The following is a 19,865-nucleotide window of genomic DNA, read 5'->3' as shown; positions in this document are numbered from 1 at the left end:
GAAGGCCCATAGCGTTTCTGTATGAACTGGGGCCCTGACACCTGATTTTGTACAGTTCTGTGAGGACAACCTTCTGCAGCTGTTACTACCCTTCTGTAGCTGTGTTTCTCCCATTTCGAGGGGTTTGCGAAGAGCCAAGGCCAAACCTTGGCTCCCCACGGTGTGCAAGGTAAGCAGCCATCATTGCACACCAAACCCGGGCCCACGGGTGGCGCGCACAGGAGGCTGCAGTCTGCGAACCGCAGAGCCCGGGCCTGAAGGTACCCCCGGCTTTGCCGTCCCAGAGGCTCGGGTGGCAGCTGGGCAGCCGTCCCTCCTCCTGGGGACGAAGCCGCCTGCACGAAGCCGAGCTCGCCGCCCTCTGCCAGGCCTCGGCTAGCAGGGAGCGCGGCAGGCACCAAACCGCGGCACCGAGGGCGCGCAGCGACAGCCGAGGCACCGCCTGCGATGCGAGAGCCGGCGCCCGGCACGGCACCCCGGCGGCCGCGGCCGCTGCGGCGTCCCGGCGCCTCGGGGAGGGGGCGGCACCGCCTCCGCCCCGCCGGCTCCCGTTCGCCAGGCGCGCCCCGCGCGCAGCCGCACTGCCGCGAAACAGTTGCTCACGCCGGAGAAGCCGCTTCCGTTTCCAACGCCGCATTCCGGCCACACCTGCCTATGCCGGAGCCCCGGCCCGCTCCGCCGCCCTGCCCGCCCGCGAAGGACCCCGCGCCCTGCCGCCGCAGCCCGCCATGTCCGCCGAGGGTAAGGCTGCCGGCCGCGCCCGCCACGCCGCCCCCCGAGGGAGGGCAGGCGGGACGCGGGGAGCCGCCGGAGCGCGGAGAACGCGCCCCCCTCGCCCGCAGCAGCCCCAGCGCTCTGCCGAGCCGGCCAGCCCGTGCTCACCGCGCCCGCCGCTATTCGCCGGTTTCGGCGCGGCCGGCCGTCGCCATTGGCTGTCGCTGCTGCCCGTCGCAGCCGCGTCAGTGGCGGAGGGGGCTCGAGGCTGGCGGGCGGGCGGCGGGGCTGGCAGCGGTAACGATTTCCGCGCGCGGCGCAGGGCCGGCGGGCGGGCAGGGGCGCTGCTCTCCCCACCGGGCACTCCCGGCGGGGCGTACGTGCTCCGGCGGGCTCCCGGGTTGTCCGCGGCGCTGCCTGGGGACGCGCATTGTCGGGGCGCCCCGGCAGCGTCGCTCCTTGCGCAGCCGAGCCAAGGGCAGGGGCTCGGCCGGGCTGGAAGCGGGGCTCTGAGGGAAGTGGCTGCTCGGAGCTGGTAACGCGGCCTTGCCACGGCTCGATTACCTCACGGCGCAGGGCCAGAGGGTGGCAGCGGCAGCTGCGCTGCGTGCGGTGGGGGAAAGCTTTCGCTTTCCTTAGTTTTCAAAGGGTGAGTGAGCGTAGCGGGGGATGTTGGGGAGACTTTGCTGTGGAACGGCGGCCTCGCTCCCGGCAGGTCCTCGGGTGCTGCTGTTACTCAGATGCAGAACCTGGGTACGGGCAGAGCTGAGTAATGCGCCTGAAGTGCCATGCCTGACCCAGCGACCTTTCCGTTCGAAGGCAATGCATAGTGCAGCTTCTGTGTCTTAGAGGTATATGAGCTTCATTTACTTAGGGATCGAAACAGTCACTCCTGTCAGTTACCTGTTTCACCTTGGCCTTCAAAGGGGTAGGTATTGTTTATACAGTCTCACATCTGTTTAAGCTCATTGAGCTTGTCATTGCTGTCACAGACCTCTACCCGCTCCAGAGGTTCCAGTTGTCTCTTGCTCAGATGCCTGATTTCCTTGTGTGACTTCATGGTTCAAGGAGCTTTTCTGGCTAAAAGTACTTTCGGTTTTGGTGTGGTTAGGTTTCAGCCAGTTTACTGTGCAGTTATACAAGTGTCAGCACGAAGTAAAGGGGTAGGATTGAGATGTAGGAGGGTGGGAGCATAACAATCCTAATATACTCCTGATTAAGAAAATGTACAGGGTAGCGTGTTGGGTGTCTGTTCCTTCTCCTTTGCCCTCAATTTTTTTGTCTCCTGGTTGTCTTTGTCTATAACTCAGGAATTTAACAAACACTAAGACTGTTCTGAATTCCTTGGCGATAGAAGAGATGTGCCATTAATGATATTCCTCAGTCAAAAGGTGTAATATGAGCTTAAATCTTATTAAACATAAGGGGCCTCTTTATGAGACTTGTTTTACCTTGAATTTTGATGTTGTTAGCGTCCCAGTAATCCAAATATGAGAGCTAAAGCCCCAGGAAATCTGGTGGCTTTATTCTTATTCTTATTCTGCTTCTCACCATAGTAATTGGTTTCCATTTGCTCAATATATGATCCCATTGTCTTAATCTGTTGCAAATTTAAGTCATGCAGATTCTGACTACAGTCTTCTCAATTAACTATTGTTTCAGTGTTCAGAGACTGTTGACAAGCATTTTATCTCTGGTAGAGTGTTCTGGTATCTCTATGTGACAACCTGTCTAGATTAAGGACAAAATTATCAGAAGTATGTTAAATTCAAAGATGCAACTTTTGGTGGATGGTACCCGTTCTTTCTGAGTGCAGTATTTAAGCATCTTTATAAAATCTACTTCATCTTACACATAGCTTCCATGGCTGTCTGTTGCACATGAGAGTATTGAGATCATATTTGCAGAAATACATAGTGTGTCTAACTGAACTCTTAAAAAATGAAGAACAAACTTTTCACAGAAATCCAGTGTTTAGTGATTTTGCTAGCAGACCCCAGGAATTCTGTAGTAGAGTTTGGGATAGGATTTGTGCTACTTGGTGCTTTCAGTGCTCTCATCTGCCTGCCTTTACCATCCCAAACCTCATGGTTACCTACATTTGTTTCCACAGTAAGCAAGAGCACCAGGTAGTGTCTGATTCTGTGCAAGTCAGTATTCTGTACATGTGGTGTATTCGATTAGCAACCTACTTGGGGAAAGAAAAATAATGTCAGCTTGTCTTCAGACTTTAACTGATGCATCAGATCTGATTGTATTCCTGTGCTTATAGCTTTCATTATCATAGTATGCAGAAATGTGCTTAAAACTGTTACGTCTGCAGTGAGACTGAGTTAATAGGCAAATGATTACTTGAAGCAAGAGTCGAATGATACCACTTCTGAAAGGCTGGTCTCTCTGTGCTCTCCCTTGCGTTAGTTCCTTCTTCTGTGTGTGTTAGCATAAGTGTCAAGCCATAAATAGAGCAGGATCTAGTTGTGGTCCGAGTTAATGCTAGCTAGCTCTCCTTTTGTGACTTTGTTTAGACCCAGGTCTTACCTTAGAAGATACATCTTCCATTATGTATCTTTTATTTTGTTTGGGTGGCTTTGCTTTGCTTGATTTGCCTTGGTATGTAACTTGTAGTTAGTTGTTACAGAGGTTTTTTGGCTTTTATGTTTGTCTTTTTAACTCTGGCTTCGAAAAAGTTTGTTTGGTTTGGGGTTTTTGTTTTTGTGGGGTTTTTTTTTTTGCTTGCTTGGTTTTAGTATTTCTTGATGTTTAGTATCAGCATCTTACCATCTTCAAATTATTTTGGTGGTCTGTTCATGTGTCTTGTCCCTTGTCTTCCCCCTGCTGTGGTTTTACTTTTCTGCTTAAAAAGCTGTAACAATACAGTAATGTAGCTTCTGATGCAGGGTTAGACATACAGTTGGACGTTTTAGCATGTAAATCGTTGTGAAAGCTGGGCTTAGTTAAGTGCCTTTTAAGTTTCTACAAATACCTGCCTACCTGGTGATTTTGAGCAGAAGCAAAGAAGAGCTCCTGGTGAAAGAATTCTAAACAGAGAACATAAACAGCTTTTCAGTTAAAAAGAGCGCCTCCAATCCTGGCTTTCTAATTTGGCCATTTCATATTACTGCTCTGTCTACGACCGTATTTCTGTACAATGCATTTTTTCTGTGAACCTCTACTTTAAATTAGAGCATATCCTCCTGCCTTACTGAAAATAATTCATAGTCTATACTGAATAACCCAGAGCATGCATTGAGTCTGAGAAGGAAATTAATTTGGTAATGTTTTCTAATTTAGATTATTGTCAGGTAAGCGTGCCATTCTGAGAGGGAATAATTCCCCTTCCGTGTATGAGAGCAGCCATGTTCAGTAATGGGTGATGGAAGTTAAAAGCCCTGGGGGTGAGGAGGATCCTGGGCACCTTCTCAGGTTAAAAGTTTTTAGGGACTAGTGCTTGTTGTTGCATTGCCTCTACATCACTGTAGAAGTGTGTTTAATTAGATGTTTTTTGGAAGTGAGGTGTTTTCCCTTTGTGTATTTGCCTGTTAGTTTATGTGTATCCTCCAGTTGTGAGCTGCTTTAGCTACAGACTTTGGAAACACTTTCTGCCCAGAGTCCACTGCACTGAAACTCATATTTTGGAACTTACTTAAGGGAGGGTGGTAGAGGTTATGAAAGACTGAGCTTTGCTTTCAGTATCAACTAGCCATAGAAACTCTCCTGATCTCTGATCATACTGGCCTTCCCCTAATCCAGATGGAGCTGGTTTCTCTTTGCTACATTGCTGGTTCCACATAATTTCCCCCCTTCTATACACCTCTTTTTCTATCTGCTGTAGATTTGAGTGACATACTTGCTGGTCAGGTAGGCTTGATTTGCCAGCCTTATTTCCCGTAGGCCAAAGTGAGGCATGAGATTTGTGGCAAAGACTATGGATCTACAGGTGAATTCTGTGCATTGTAGGGTTGTGCAGGTAATGTACAACTTCCTCTAGTTAGGGATAGAAAGGTGATTGCAGGGCAGCGGAGGCCCACCTGTAAGTAGGGCATTTGTCACGCCATGCAGTAGCCTGGCATACTGTTTGGGGAAATTGGCAGAGAGGATTCTCCTCCCACCTGCTTTGTTGCAGATGCACTTTTCCTGACTCGGTTAACTCTCTCCCAAAGTAGGTAGAATAATGAATAATTGTCAAAAAAAAAAAAAAAAAGGTGCCTGTGAGGCAGTTAAATAATTCAACACATGCAAATAACTCGTTAGCCTGCAGTGAACTTGTTAGCGAACATCACTGATGTGTTTTGATAAAAGTTGTGCCTGAATTAAGTTTATGAGTAGTCCTGTTGTTCATTTCTCTACAGCTAATTAAAACTGGCCAAGAACTGTTCTCCGACTTCTACCATAAGCAGCTAATCCCAGTTTGTGTCCACTAAGCTAAACTTTTTGCAGGGCAACTATGCCCCAGCTAGCTTCTTGGCTTCGTTTACTGCTATAAACATAGCTGTTAACTGCCTGGCAATTGATGAGTGTTTCTGAACAGACCCTCAGTTTTGTGAAGGCTTTCCTAATCTGCTGACAGCCAAATCCAGACTCTGCTGTATTGTTTCTTCTGAATTAGGTGGAAGTACTGACCAGAGGGAGGACTTTATAACCTATTGAATTCAGCTTCTTTCTCACCTTTTGGTCCCTTGAGAAATCTGAACAGAGGCAAGAGAGCAGGATTTGGAGTGAATTGTTTGCATAAGTGTGAAGAACCAGACCACTGTAACGTTTGTACAGCCCTGATTCATTCCCAAAGCTCAGTCCATCCTGTGCACTGAACAGGGTAGAGATCCTGTGGAAAATACGGCATGTGTTCATATAGTTAGTGTGTTATTATACATGTGTGCTGGCTGAATTTAAATTTTATTTCCTAACTTAGTGCTTAATGGTATGGTTCCTTCCATTAATTTGTTTCATCAATAATGAATTCTGCTCCCCTCCCCCAACATCAGATCTAGCAATAATAGCTATAATACTGTTATTCTGAAACCAGGACACTTGATGCAGTATGTTTAATTGGAAAAAAAATTTATACTGGAGATTTGCCATTGAGTGTTTCTGTACAGTATCTTGTTGGGAGCCAAGGTTTGGTTTGATCTGAATACCAAATACGTATTCAGGATTTGTAGACTGATTTGTTTCAGGTGTATTAAGCATTTTCTATTTAAATTTCAAAATAAATTTAGTATGTCTTGTCATATGCTTGAATATAAATAATGGAGTTCTCAGAAGTCCTTGTTATTGGCTTATAACTGTTCCTGTTGAAGCTGGACACTGTAGGAAGAGTTGGGTACCAAATAGTTCCAGGAATCTTGCCAACTAAGCAATAGAAAGCTGGTTCCCTTCTTAGTGCATGTTAAAACCTCAATGCCTGTGTTTAAAAGTGACTTTGCATTTAGATGCTAAAATGCAACTGGTTTTAAATTAGCCTGTGGTACCATTCAGGTAATGCTAAATGTGATACAGGCAATACAGTTGTCATCTGATACGCACCTGTTTCTGTGTATGCTTATAGACTATGTATCTGTGAACGCTGAGGCTGATGTTGAAGCAGTGATGATTGAGCATGGAGAAGATGGACTGTCCACACAAAGCTGTGTGTCCATGGAACAAAACTCTGAAGTAAATGGTGTTGTCAACCATGTGACTGAACTTGCCCATGGTAATTAATGTTCATTTTTATTGTGATCTAATAGTTAATGGGTAGTTTTAATGCTCTATGTTCAGTGCTGCTGTCTTGAATGCTTTGTGTATTACCCATATCTTTAACATTGCATTGTAAAAGAGGGACCTTTTTAATTATTACTTTAGAGGTCTCTATTAATAGTGACCCTCCTGAAATATTATGATTTAGAAGACAGTTTACTTACAAAGTAAGTATACCTAGGAATGAGTTTGCAAGCAATTTGGAAAACAAATTCCATGGAAGAACCTAACACAAAAGATGAGTTTTTTGGATAAACTGTCCAGTGTTATTTATTGGAGCACTGGGGATGCTGATGTGCAGTGATAGTAAGATAGATGGTTGTTTAGGTGATAAATTATTAGCTGTAAGTAGCCATTGGTGATTGTCTTTAATTCATTGTGTTTATTGTAACGTACACCATGGAAGTCTCTCAGGAATCTTACTCAATTCTTTATTGGCTCAAACAAAAATTAATCCTAGCTCTTACGAGCATTTACTAAGTCCAGTAGCAGTATTACCAAGTTAGCAAGGAAATTAACTGTAACTAAGTGATGGCGCTTACTGGTTTGGTTTGGTTTTTTTATTTGGCCAGTTGACTTTATAGAGAATGTCATCAGTATTTCTCTTGAGCAGTGTCAAGATACATCTCTGTTTCCTAGTGTTGTTAGGTGCTTCTGAGAACCATGAATCTTTTTTGTCTTCTATTTGACAGTATAGTATAGTGTAATTTTTTGTTCATTTAAATCTAAAAACATATTTCAGGGAGGAAGACAGTTTACTTTGGGGATTGTCTCTGTTTGTTTTTTTTTTAAAAAAAAAAAAAAATCCTGCCCAAGAAACTGTCATAGCTGCTGACCTTGGTTGCAGGACATGAGTAATTATTTCATTATCAACAAAGGGATCATGATGAGTGAGTATGACTGTGTTTTAGAAGGTAAAATACAATTTTGTCATCTTGGGACTTATATATTCTATTGTTGTACATTGTTAGAATTAGCTATTGTCTTGTTAAAATTGAGTATAGTGAGATGTATGACCAAAACATGATGTAAGTTTATCTTGAATATAACTGTTGAGCTTAATTCTTTGAACGGAAATTCTGTTTTTATTCAATCACCATCTTAGGCTAGTATCTTGTAGAGCAGTGCCTTTTCTTCACATCTTGTTCTGTCTGTCCAAACTAGTTTCTTCTGCTGTTGTCTCCTGTCTTCTTGCCTACAGATATGTAGCTGGTGGAGCAAGCTCAACATCACTAACATACAGATCTAGGTCTTTTTCTCCCATCTGCTACAGAACACTTCTGTTATGTTTTTACTTAACCATTTATGCCCACAATCTCAATATCACTTTTACAGGCACTTTTTCTTAGGTCATTGTATTTGTGTCTAAATCTAAATTTGGGAAGCTAATCAGAAAGACAATTAGTTTAACGTAAGCGTAAGATGTTTAAAAAGTAATTAACCCAGGGACCTAATGTTTCTCCAGGTGAAGTGACATTCTGGTTTGGCTGCAGAAAGTGTCTGAAGTTTGTGGGACTACATGTACTAGTGCATTAGTCCCGCTGCCCTGCACCCCTTCTGTTTTAAACATGTCCTCTTGCCTGTGTTGGTGTTGGTCCCACGGAATGCTGAGTCTCCCAGGCTCTCGGTTCTGGGGGTGCTTAGTGCTAGGAGACGTGGTGGGGACAGAGGGATGAGGTGGTCTGGTAAAGGAAGCAAACTGGAGCTGGGTGGGACAGTAGGTAGTTTTTAATCTTCACCTAAGAGAGCAAATATTAAGTAATTGCATATGTATTTTTATTACCCAGTTATTGATTGTGATTTCAAAATTACGTTAAGTAGGCTAATCTAAATCTACCACAGATCTTGGCTAGGTAGTATCTGTCAGCTCTGCTACAACATTTGTCTGGGCTCTTACACAAAGAAAAACATTTTCTAGCTTATGGTACTGAATATATTACTGCTTTTCTGCCCTGCCCCTGGCCCTTCCTTTTTTAGTGCATAAAAGGAAAGTGGTTGTCTTTGCTTTTCAGTATTTCTCTTAGCTTGGCCTTGACCCATTGTATTTTCCCCTTCTTTTACTTCTGAGCTGTTAGTTCTACTTTCCAGGTGGGCCATGAGACGAGTTCCACAGTTCTGTTTAAAAAGTAGTAAGAAGTACCCTTGCCACTTCTCTCATGCATCCCTTTTTACTTGGGTGGAATTTACTTGTAGGCATCATCCCAAATCTGGGTTCTTCACCTGGTGTGCAAGAGCCGCTCCACACTGCCTCGAGATACTGGTTTATTGCATGTCTGTGCAAAGATGGGTGCTAAGTGGTCATCCGCAAAGCTAGCACACCTACTAACACACAGCAGAGCTTACTATACACTTGGAACAATTGCTTACGATTACGTTTAGTCACACTTAATTCTCATTGGTGTTTACAAGTCTCTCCATTTAAAGGTACATTGTTGGGATTTTTTTACCTTGCAAGATCTGTGGGGAGGGGGCTTTGTTAGTAGGAGGTTTTCTTTGCTCCAGGGTGGATCTTTAAGTATGCTAATTACATAGTTCACACATAGTTCCAGTAATTTGCTGTTGAGTCTTATTAACCATTTGGTTTCCCTTGAGTTTATCTTGTTGTGCCCCAGCTTGACATACCTCTGGTCTGTGTTGCTTCTCCTAAGGCCACGTTTTCTTAACTGTTTATACGGATTTAACTAACTTCCTCTGTTTTTCAAATTCTTTCTTGTTTTTTCACTATAGATATTTACTCCTTTTGTTTTCCCCTCTCTTTTTTAAAAAAGTAAATAATTCTTATAAGTATCCACAAAACTTCCCCATCATACCTTTTCAGCTTGGCCCAAGCTCCTTCACGGTAGATAGTACAGTGGAGACTTGGTGTTGCCTTTGTAAGCCAGCTAAGTTTTTCTCTGTATTTCTTGGAAACCTTCCAACGTCTTGTTTATCTTCTTAAGCTTTATTTGTCTTTTAACATCTTCTCTTATTCAAAAATGTAGGTCTGGCAATTGCATGGGCTTCAAAAGGATTAGGACAGAGCAGTGAGGACCTGTGGTTTTTAACTGTGTGCCAGGCCCACACGTGAAGAGGTGGAGGCGTTTTGTGTACCACTTGTATATAGTTCGTGTTTGGCAGTCCCTGACCTACACTGGCTCAGGAGAGGAGATACCTGGAGCAGATATTTTATGTTGCACAGTGCTCCAGTGGCAAAACTGGAGGGGACCCCCTCAGTGTAGGGAAAGGACAGCTGAGGACTAAACAAATGGGAACTGTTTTACATTGTCGGTGTATTGCCTGAATTTCGGTTAAGTGGTTTTGTTGGGCTTTTGAATTCTGTGACTTTGTACAATTGGACATGGAAATGAGAGCAGAGAATCAACAGTGAAAAGCAAGGCAAATGACCATAAAGGCTGGAGAGAGTTTGGAAGGAAGAATATTAAATTAAATATATAATTTCAGACGTGACTAGTTTGGATTAAGCGTCTAATAATAAGCTAATAAACAAATCAGAAATAACCAAGCAGTTTGAAAGTAAAAGTGTGACTTTATATGGTTTTTGAAGTGAAATATTTAATGCAATGGGAAACCTGCTGGTGCTTTCCTTTCTGTCCACTTTTCCAGGAAGTGAAAGCTTATCAGTGCTAGCTGGAGGAGTAGCATCACAAATGAGCCATTCTACAAGTATGCAGACAGGAAATACTCACAGCCCTGAAGAAATGGATGTTGTTTTTTCGCATAATAAAAGAAAACGACTTGCCCCTGCTGAAGTGGGACAGAATGTGGTATGTTTTGCCAAATGGTAGCCCTTTGTTTTGAGGCCAGTTTCAATGTTACCGGGGATGTCCTTTTTCCTTCACTTCTGTATGCTCATTTGATGATAATCCCGGTGAAGAAGTGTGAGTAGGGTGTCCATGTAGTGCATGGAAGCCTCTAGCAAGTGTAAAACCTCATTGTGCTGGATACTGCACGTGTGTATAACAACTGCTTTATAGCAGAGAGAGCAACCTACACAAATTTCCCATGTATAGGTGCTCTTACTTTTTCAGTTGCGGTTTAACTCGGGCTAGTAACTAAGCCCCACACAGCTGCTCACTTACTCTCCGTGGTGGGATGGGGAAGAGAATTGGAGGGATAAAAGTGAGATCGTGGGTTGAGATAAGGACAGTTTAACAGGTAAAGCAAAACCTGTGCATGCAAGCAAAAGGAGAACAAAGGATTCATTCACTGCGTCCCATGGGCAGGCAGTTACTCAGCCATCTCCAGGAAAGCCGGGCTCCATCGCATGTAACCCTTACTTGGGAAGAGAAATGCCATCATTCCGAATGTTTCCCCCTCCTTCCCCCAGCTTTATATACTGAGCATGACGTTCTGTGATATGGAATATCCCTCTGGCTAGTTCAGGTCAGCTGTCCCAGCTGTGTCCCCTCCCAATTTCTTGTGCCCCTCCAGCCCTCTGGCTGGCAGGGCCTGAGAAACTGGCTTATATAACTTGACTTAGTATAAACATTACTCAGCAACAACTAAATAACATCAGTATTTTATCAACATTATTCTCACACAAAATCCAAAACACAGCAGTGCACCAGCTACTGAGAAGAAAATTAACTCTATCTCAGCCAAAACCAGGACATCAGTAAAAATCTCTGTGCAATTTAGGATAATAAGACTTAATCCTTGAATAAGGATTTGCCTCCACAATCACTTGTATCCATAGACTACACATTTTAACTTGAGGCAGCCTGAAACACAGTTCATGTCACTGTATTTAATTCTGAAATTCCAACAGTCGGGATGTCTTTAATGCTATAAAAGCAGTTCCACTCTGTTTAATTCTGCCTGTTGTAACAAAACAAAACACCACAAAACAAACAGTCCCACACCCCAAACCTTCCTTTTTCAAAATAAGACCTAATTCAATGTGACTTAATGTAAAGAAACACACAAACAACAACCAAAAAACCCTCAAAACCCAACAATGCCTAAACCCCCCCAAAAAACCACCAACCCCCCCCCCCCCCGTAAACAGCAGCAGACTCGCGTAATCTGTGATGTCTGGTGGACAGGAACTGTGCCAATCCAGTAAAAGGAAAATGCCAGAATTGTCCAGGTGGTGGCACTGTTGATTCCTGTCTAAAAGCAGTTTTCAAGCTGTAAGGAAATTACGTCTTTTGGACGTTTTTACAGATTCTGCGTACAGTTATACCCATTGAAGTAAATACACTTTTTTTTTCTAAATTAATTTATTTAAATTAGTGTAAAAATCTACACGGAGTCTCGTAATTACATAACCTTGGCTATATAGTACATTTATAGTTTGATGAGAAAGTTCTGGAACAACCAAATAAAAATGCATATTATTATATAAATTTGCAAGAGGTTCATGTTAAACCAGAATAAGGTTCTCTTAATAACAAAAGCAAGGTGAGTATTTATGTGCCCATGATTAGGTCATATGAATGAGATGACTATGTTACGTCTCAATTTCTTGGGCCCTTTTCTAACCAGGGGAGGGAATGCAACTACAAGTGAAAGTGCCCAGGTTGGATTCCTAGCAGGTTCTCCCTGTAGTTTATATATTTAATTCTTTCATTATTCAAAATATTAAAAGTTCTTTATGTTATCTTCCAGATGAGAACCGGGGAAGGAGAATATGAAGACAGTGTCATTTATGAGTATGAACCGGACTATGAATGTGTAAGTTAATTTTCTTTTGTTTCACTGACTTTGAAAAGCTGCTTTTGGGGTGCATGTTTTGGGGCAGACTTAAATGACACATGAGGTTTGAAGTTGGGATTTATTGGTTTAATGTGGTATCCTAAGATTGTTTATATATTATTAGCTTACACTTTTTTTTAATTATTATTATTTTAATGTAAAAGGGGAGTATTTTATCTGAAGCTTCCTATGCTGGAGATCAGCAGAAGACTCTTACGGAGGTCCTCAGTTATTGCCAGGTATTTTTTTTTTCTTTATCTCTGAAATGGTATTTTAAAAATTTCAGTTAAATTTCAGGAAGATTTGCATTCTATATTTAATGACCTATGATTTAATCCGTTCCAGTTCTATTTGTTAGTTGCCAACTTCAATATTTTTAATGAAAAAATAATATTCTACTTAATATTTTCTGAAATTTTCATGCTGTCTGGCAAGAATACTTCTCAAATATTAAGCTTTAATACAAAATGTGAAGTTTAGTGATTTTTTGGGAGGGGCTTCACAGCAATGGGAAGAATCTGACTGTCATACGCACCCAGCTTTTGAGAGTACATGAGCCTTGCAAAAGTGTGCCAACATCCTGGTAGTGTTGTTTTGGCGAGTTCTTTCCTTTTGAGTTCTGAAGAAGTAGCTGGCAAGATTGAAAACAACTGCACTGAAAATTAAAAGCATCCTGTATTTATTCAGGTAAGTGCATATGTGACTCTGGAGTCACAGTACTCTATAGAATGAAAGACATTCAGGCCATGCTTTAGGGAGGATAATTTGTGAGTAGCTTGTAGCCAGGTATTAATGTCTTGTAAGTCTCCTTAAGCATATATTCAGCAATGCTGTGGAAGAAAATTGGCTAAGATTGTGTGACTAACATTCTTGCCGCTAGTCTGGGAATGTGTGCTGTAGCAAGTAGCACTAGTAGGAAGCTATAGCCTCTTTTGCTGCCTACTAGCCCCCTTCCATCTCCTTCACCCCACTGTTATCGCCTCCTCCCAGTAAATCTGCCCTGGGGCTCCATGAAGCCTTTTAGCAATGCCTGTAGTGTCCACACTGATCTAAGGTCTTGTAGCGCTTACTTGAGATATTTCAAAATTTTGGGAAAATGTATAGATTCTTTTATCAAAGGGTATGTATTTTTTAAAAAAGATGGCTATCTTATTGGAACCTAACTGTTGGTTTTATTAAAATCAAAGATAATTTAAAATTCTATCTACTAAAAATCCGTCTAGCAATTTTTTTTTCAGAGCCATATCTATTTTTAAAAATTTCTCTGTCTAGTTCTGCTGTAGATCAACAAAAGAAATTGCTATAGTTAAAGATGCATTTCCTCCTTGTAACTCGTACAGTAATCATGGAATGGTTTGGGTTACAAGGGACTTTAAAGATCACCTAGTTCCATGCCCCCTGCCACGGGCAGGGACACCTTCCACTAGACCAGGTTGTTCAAAGCCCCATCCAGCCTGGCCTTGAACACTTCTAGGCCTTGTGTGTTTTTTGCAGTAATAGGTGATTGCATGCGCCTGATTATGTACTTTCAAGCTGGCAGTGTCCTCTCAATACTATAATAATCTGTTACCTAATTCCTTTATACTGTTATGGCACAAAGTGTATGTCTCAATTGCTGAGTTGCTGAATCCTGGAAACACTGAGGAAAGAACTTTCTGTATTGCGCGGTAACTTATAGTAATAAATGATGGACTTTGAGTGCTTTGATTTATGTGGCTTTTATGTCTGAAAATGTGGGCCTTTACAAAAATAGTTTTTAAAAGTTTGTACCTGATTGTTTTAGTAAGGCAACATGACTTTTTAAGATCTGAAGGAAAACTTGACTTTGGGGATTGACTGAAGATCAGACACTTCCAATAAAATAAGTAGGTTTTTTCAGATTCTTTCTCTTTTGTTCTATGGTTTTAAAAATGTGGGTGCAATTGATTTCAATGCCACGTTTGTTCTGAAAGGCATGGCTGAGTTGATTTTTCCATACGTCACTTATACCTCATTTTCACAGAATCGCAGGATAGTTGAGATTGGAAGGAACCTCTGGAAGTCATCTTGTCTAATCCCCATAGTCAAATAGGGCCACCTAGAGCCAGTTGCCCAGGACCATGTCCTGATTGCTTTTGAGTATCTCCAAGAAGGGAGTCTTTACAACCTCCCTGGGCAACCTGTGCCAGAGCTCAGTCACCTTCACAGTGGAAAAGGGTCTCCTGATGTTCAGCGGGAACCTCCTGTGTTTCAGTTTGTGGCCATTGTCTCTGATCCTGCCACTGAGCATCTCTGAAAAGAACCTGGCTTTGTCCTCTGTGCATCCTCCTTTCAGGTATTTATATACATTGGTGAGATTCATCCTTGAGTTTTCTCCTGTCCAGCTTGAACACTCCCAGCTCCCTCAGTCTTTCTCCGTAGGGGAGATGCTCCCAGCCCTTCAGCCCTTCATGGTCCTTTGCTGGACGCTGTCTAGTATGTCCATGTCTTTGTTGTACTGGGGAGCCCAGAGCTGGAGCCAGCATTCCAGGGGTGGCCTCAGGAGTGCTGAGGAGAGGAGAAGGATCACCTCCCTCGACCTGCTGGCAATACTTTGCCTGATGCAGCCCAGGGTACTATTAGCCACCTTTTGTGGCAAGGGCTCATTGCTGGCTCACATTCACCTTAGTAACCACCAGGTCAGCCCAGGTCCTTTTCTGCCAAGCTGCTTTCCAGCTGGGTACCCCCAGCATATATTGGTGCTTGGAGTTGTTCCTCCCCAGGTGCAGGGCTTTACACTTTTCCTTGTTGAACTACATGAGGTTCCTGTCAGCCCATTTCTCCTGTCTATTGACGTCCCTCTGGATGGCAGCATGACCCTCTGGTGTATGAGCCACTCCTGCTGGTCTTCTGCAGACTTGCTCAGGATATGCTCTGCCCATCATATAGATCATTAATGAAGATATTAAACAGGAATGGACCCAGTATTGACCCCTGGGGTGCTCCACTAGTTACTGGCCTTCATCTAGACTTTGGGCTGCTGATCACTGCTATGGGTCTGGCCATTCATCCAGTTTCCAATCCACCTCACTGCTCATCCAGTCTGTACATGAGCAGCATGTCTGTGAGGGTCTTATGGGAGACAGTGTCAAAGGCCTTCCTCAAATGCAGGTAGACAATATCCACTGTTCTGCTCTCATCTACCAGGCTAGTCAATTAATTGTAGAAAGTTACCAGGTTGGTCAGTCATGAGTTCCCCTTGGTGAAGTCATCCTGTGACTACTCCTGGTGGTGTTCTTGTCATTCATGTATGCGGAGGTGGTTTCCAGGATAGCTGCCTCATCACCTTCTCAGGGATGGAGGTGAGCTGAGGCTGACTGGCCTGAAGTTCCCTGGGTTGTTCTTGGCCTCCTTCAGGATGAGAATAACATCTGCTTTCATCCAGCTTTTGGGCACTTCTCCCATTCGTCATGATCAATCAAAGGTTATCAGGACTGGTCTCACAATGACATCAGCCAGCTCCCTCAGCACTTGTAGGAGCAGCCCATCAGGCCACTTGTCCAGTTTGCTTAAGTGTTCCCTCACCAGACTCTTTTCCACCCAGTGTATTATTCATTACTCCAACCTTTCCCCTGGTCTCTGGGACCTGGGATTCTGAAACACCAGTCTTGCTAATAAAGACTGAGGCAAAGGTGGCGTTGAATCCCTCAGCCTTTACTGTGTCCCCCATCTCATTCAGCAGTGGGCCTACATTTTCCCTGGTCTTGCTTTTGTCACCTGTGTAGTTACAGAAGCCCTTCTTGGTTTTGACAGTCCTGACAACATTCAATTCCAGTTGGGACTTTTACTTTACAAATAGTATTTTTCTAAATATATTTCCCATTGGTGATAGAGATATTGGTATTTCAGTGGCTGCCTATAAGCCTTTTACCTGTGTACTTGGAAACTTACTATGACTTAAAATAGTACATCATAATACCTAACCTGCCTTAGAGCTTGTCAGTAGCTTTTCAATGTAAAATAAAACAGACCAAATAGGTAAGAATAAAACATCTGTTGGAAGCAGGAATAACAGCCTTTAAGTGCCAGCCACATTAAAGTCACAAGAGTAAGCCTCTCTGAGAATTCTTTTTACTGTGATATTTACCATTGTTATTTGCATTTTGTATCTAAGTTGATATTTAATATGCTTATAGAATGTATAGATTTATCTACAGATCTTACCCACTTTTAGGGAGGGAATTTTGCTGTTAACCCAATTTAAATCTGAAGCAATCGAGAAAGTTCTTATGAAACAATACTGTTTTCACTCTTGCATTTGTTGTCAGGCCATGTATGATGCCATTCAGAAATTGGATAAAAAATTTGACCTGCTTCATCAGAAGGTCTCAGAAATGGAGCATACTCGTGTAAAGCCACTGTTGCTCAAACCTGTGAGTACTGAAGACCCAAGACACTTATTTTTCCTTTAATCTCTCATTTCCTCTGATGCTTATTTATAAAAAACCCTCTCCTTTCATTGAGATTAAAATTAGTAGACTTAAAATCCATTTCAATTAAATTATTCTGGATTTTTTACTATACTCCAGTTTCAGTCTCCTGTGTTGTTATTGATCAGTGGTCACAGAATGGTAGTGGCCCCCATCAGTCAGGGTGCTGTGATATTTCTGTTCATTCCAACACAAATAGAAACTGAATTATGCAGGTTATGTCTTTAACTTTGGGTATCTTGGTGTTGCTGCTTTACAAGATGTGGGGTACTGTCCAGCTGGTTTTTGCAGTTAGAAAAGAGTTTATGCATCACTCACACAGGCTGGTTCAATTGACAGACTGATTTTTACAGTGTTGTCACATCCATTACAGTATAGAATTGTATTTTTTTAATAAACTACCTCTTTTTCAAAATTTTTAAGGAGGTTTGATATTGAGTACATGCTACTACCCATTTTGTTCCTGTGTGGTCAATCCAGTGTTAACTAAGGAGACAGAATATTGGTACTTTTAACAGTGATCTTCGAAAGGGAAACATAACAGATGATTGTCAAAGAAGGTTGTAAAATCCATTATGACCTTTTTTTGTGAACAGTACCGTGGAGCTTTTAATGTGGTAGAGGTGTTCAAGACATCAGTAAGGTCGTTTGCTCTAGGGATGGATAAAAACAATGACATTCTTGTGCTTGTCAGTTATCGATAGGATACTATATTTTAGCAAATACAATCTGCCAACCATTTCCTTAGGTTCTGCTAGCACTTTGTCTTTAAAGCCATCAGGAATGATGTATATTTTTTAATAGCTATATTATTGTTGTTATCTGTGATGGGCTAAGTATATAAAGAAAGGGTGGTGGTAAAGATACTATTTTTTTTTACCAGATCAGCTTCCATAGATGGAGAAAAGGACAAGCTTTCAGGCACATAAGCCTTTCTTCAGGTCACAGATTTTTGAAGTTTAAAAAGGTGGAAAACAATCAGATTTCTGTAAACAAACAAACAAAAACCCAACCAAAATAAAACACAAAGAGGAAAAACAAAGCAAACAGACAAAAAACCCAACCCAAACCCATGCGTCAGCTACATTTGGTAGCTCCTGCTCTGTGACTTGTCTTTTGAACCAGAATGAATGCTTTAGGGTGCATGTGTTTCTTAATAAAAGTACTCCAGGTGGTGGGAAGTGTAGCCCATCTCTCAGTTTTATCTGTCTTAGTCTCTTTGGAATCTTCAGTTGTAGACGAGATGTGAATGTTTAATGTTTTCAGCTTGCAACTAAAGAATGAAGATGCAGTCAGGAGAGAGCAAATTGGTTTTTTTCTTGTTTAAAAGAAAGGTATCATGGCAGTGGAGACATCCCTTGAGAATTCAGCAGATTGGGTCAATGGCTGACAAATTTAAATTTTTATCTTGCCTATTATTTTTTTTAGAGAGCTTTTTTAAAGAGCCTTGACAAAGCTGCCTTTCTTATTATATCTTTCTCTGGCTTTTTAGAAAACAATTGTGTCAACACCCTGGGTGGAAAAAACTTGAGAAACGTGGAAGCTGATCTGATAAGCTCTTAGTGTGGGAACTACAAGTGAGAATAAAAGAAAGTAGAGGGAAGGCTAAAAAGTAATAGCACTGGCTTATTGATAGTGACTACTTCAATGAAGATTCTGTTGCCAACAGCAAAATGACTAAAATCTAGTCTTCCTGGTTTGCAATTTAAAAAAAAAAAAAAAAAGCAGCAATGTCTAATTTAACCTTTTCATTGTTTTCTGAATCACATTTGCAGAAACCAGTTGGATTTATGTACAGAAGTTCCAGTCATTTGCCCCAAGGAAAAATAAGAGTACAAAAATCCGTGGAAGGCGAATCAAGTGTTCATCTTCCTTCACCATGCCAGGGAAGGCATAGCCCAGTCATAAAAGTTGCTTTACAAAATGGCCATGTTCATGTCGATTCCACAGTAAAACATGTTCAGCAGAGTCTTCAGCTTGAATCACAGCAGCCTGTTCATAGGCAGAGCCCACCACTCCCCACTATAGTTTCTGCATGTTCGTTGCATTCATCATACACAGGAACAAACAGGATACCTGACCTTTCTCCGCAACCAAATCTTCTAGCCAGCGTCATGGAAAGTACTGTCACCACTGCATCTTCACCAGTGGCATCATCATCAATGCCAGCACCATCTGAGACCAGATTGGGAAATAATGCTGCTGTGGTGAACTACAAAAATGCACATGGGAGTGTGAATGTTAGTAAAGAACTACCGTCTTCTTCAGTCTGCATCAATCCTAGCTTTGGTGAGTTCCTTTGTAATAAATACTTGGAAAGGAAGGCTAAAAAAATGCTGCTAGTATAAAAAATATGCCTAAAGAAATCTCTTTATCATTATTTAGCAAAAAATAAAGGAGACTAACTGGCTGCCTTACAAGCGTTTCTGTAGTGGAATACTGTTTCAAACTCTTGAAACAAAGGTCATAGGAGTGTTTAACATGACAGGGATGACTTGAAAACATCTGCAGTGTGTATGCAACTGTATAGAGTACCACAGGCCTTTTGATTTACAGTGCTTTGGGTTCTTTTAAGACTAGGCCCTCTTTCTCTCTTGATACACTTGATGTAACCAATTTTTAACCTGTGTACATGTCACAGGTAAGGTATACATGCTATGCATATGTTTAAAAAGACAAAAGAGTCTGATTACGGTAAAGCTAAGTGAGGCTTATGCTGGTATACATGTGTTGCATTTAAGAAGGCAACTTACCTGATTGTGTGAGGGAAATACCTGTTTCCTTCTTGTGGAGGATTTTATCTGTGAAAAATGCTTTGTATTCTCAGATTCTCCGTTACTTGGTTTCTTTCAAAATACTTAATTCCACACAAAATTAAGAACTCCATAGATCATTGCATTATAATACGCAAGCACAGATAAAATGGCACCATGTTTTAAAAAATAATGCATTACTTTCTAAAGTATTAATGTCCTGAGTTATGTGGAAGGCTTAGCTATGAGGGTTTGGTTGCATTTGGTCTAAAAAATAAGTTCATACAGCTGAAATGCTGTGCAAATAGTAGGTGAAATACTTAAATACATACCTATGAATCTGTAAAAAGTGTGTAAGTTACCAGTACTATGTGTGAATATACTGTTCTTCATGGGTCATTGTCTTGAAAACATAAATGGTATCTGCATGTGTGTAAGATAGGCCAGTGCGAACATTTATATTCTTGCAGGTCTAATGTCTTTTCTTGGGTGTTCCTATTTCAGTTAGTTATGTTGG

General features: G+C 42.0%; 1 protein-coding gene across 1 annotated transcript in view; it reads left to right on the top strand.

Moving 5' to 3' along the window:
• Window positions 1-185: 185 nt before the first annotated feature.
• Window positions 186-19,865, top strand: part of BEND2 (BEN domain containing 2) — a 33,844-nt gene continuing 14,164 nt past the window's right edge. Inside the window, exons 1-7 of the mRNA XM_056328201.1 lie at window positions 186-741; window positions 6,260-6,406; window positions 10,054-10,214; window positions 12,061-12,126; window positions 12,312-12,386; window positions 16,434-16,538; window positions 18,371-18,884. Of these exons, the coding sequence (XP_056184176.1) occupies window positions 729-741; window positions 6,260-6,406; window positions 10,054-10,214; window positions 12,061-12,126; window positions 12,312-12,386; window positions 16,434-16,538; window positions 18,371-18,884 (1,081 nt within the window). The 5' untranslated portion in view covers window positions 186-728. The remainder of the gene's footprint in view (window positions 742-6,259; window positions 6,407-10,053; window positions 10,215-12,060; window positions 12,127-12,311; window positions 12,387-16,433; window positions 16,539-18,370; window positions 18,885-19,865) is intronic.

Source organism: Falco biarmicus, chromosome 2, assembly GCF_023638135.1.
Source record: "Falco biarmicus isolate bFalBia1 chromosome 2, bFalBia1.pri, whole genome shotgun sequence".
NCBI lineage: Eukaryota > Metazoa > Chordata > Aves > Falconiformes > Falconidae > Falco > Falco biarmicus.
Note: the sequence above shows the minus strand (reverse complement) of the source record. Positions and strands in the feature narration are given on the sequence as shown.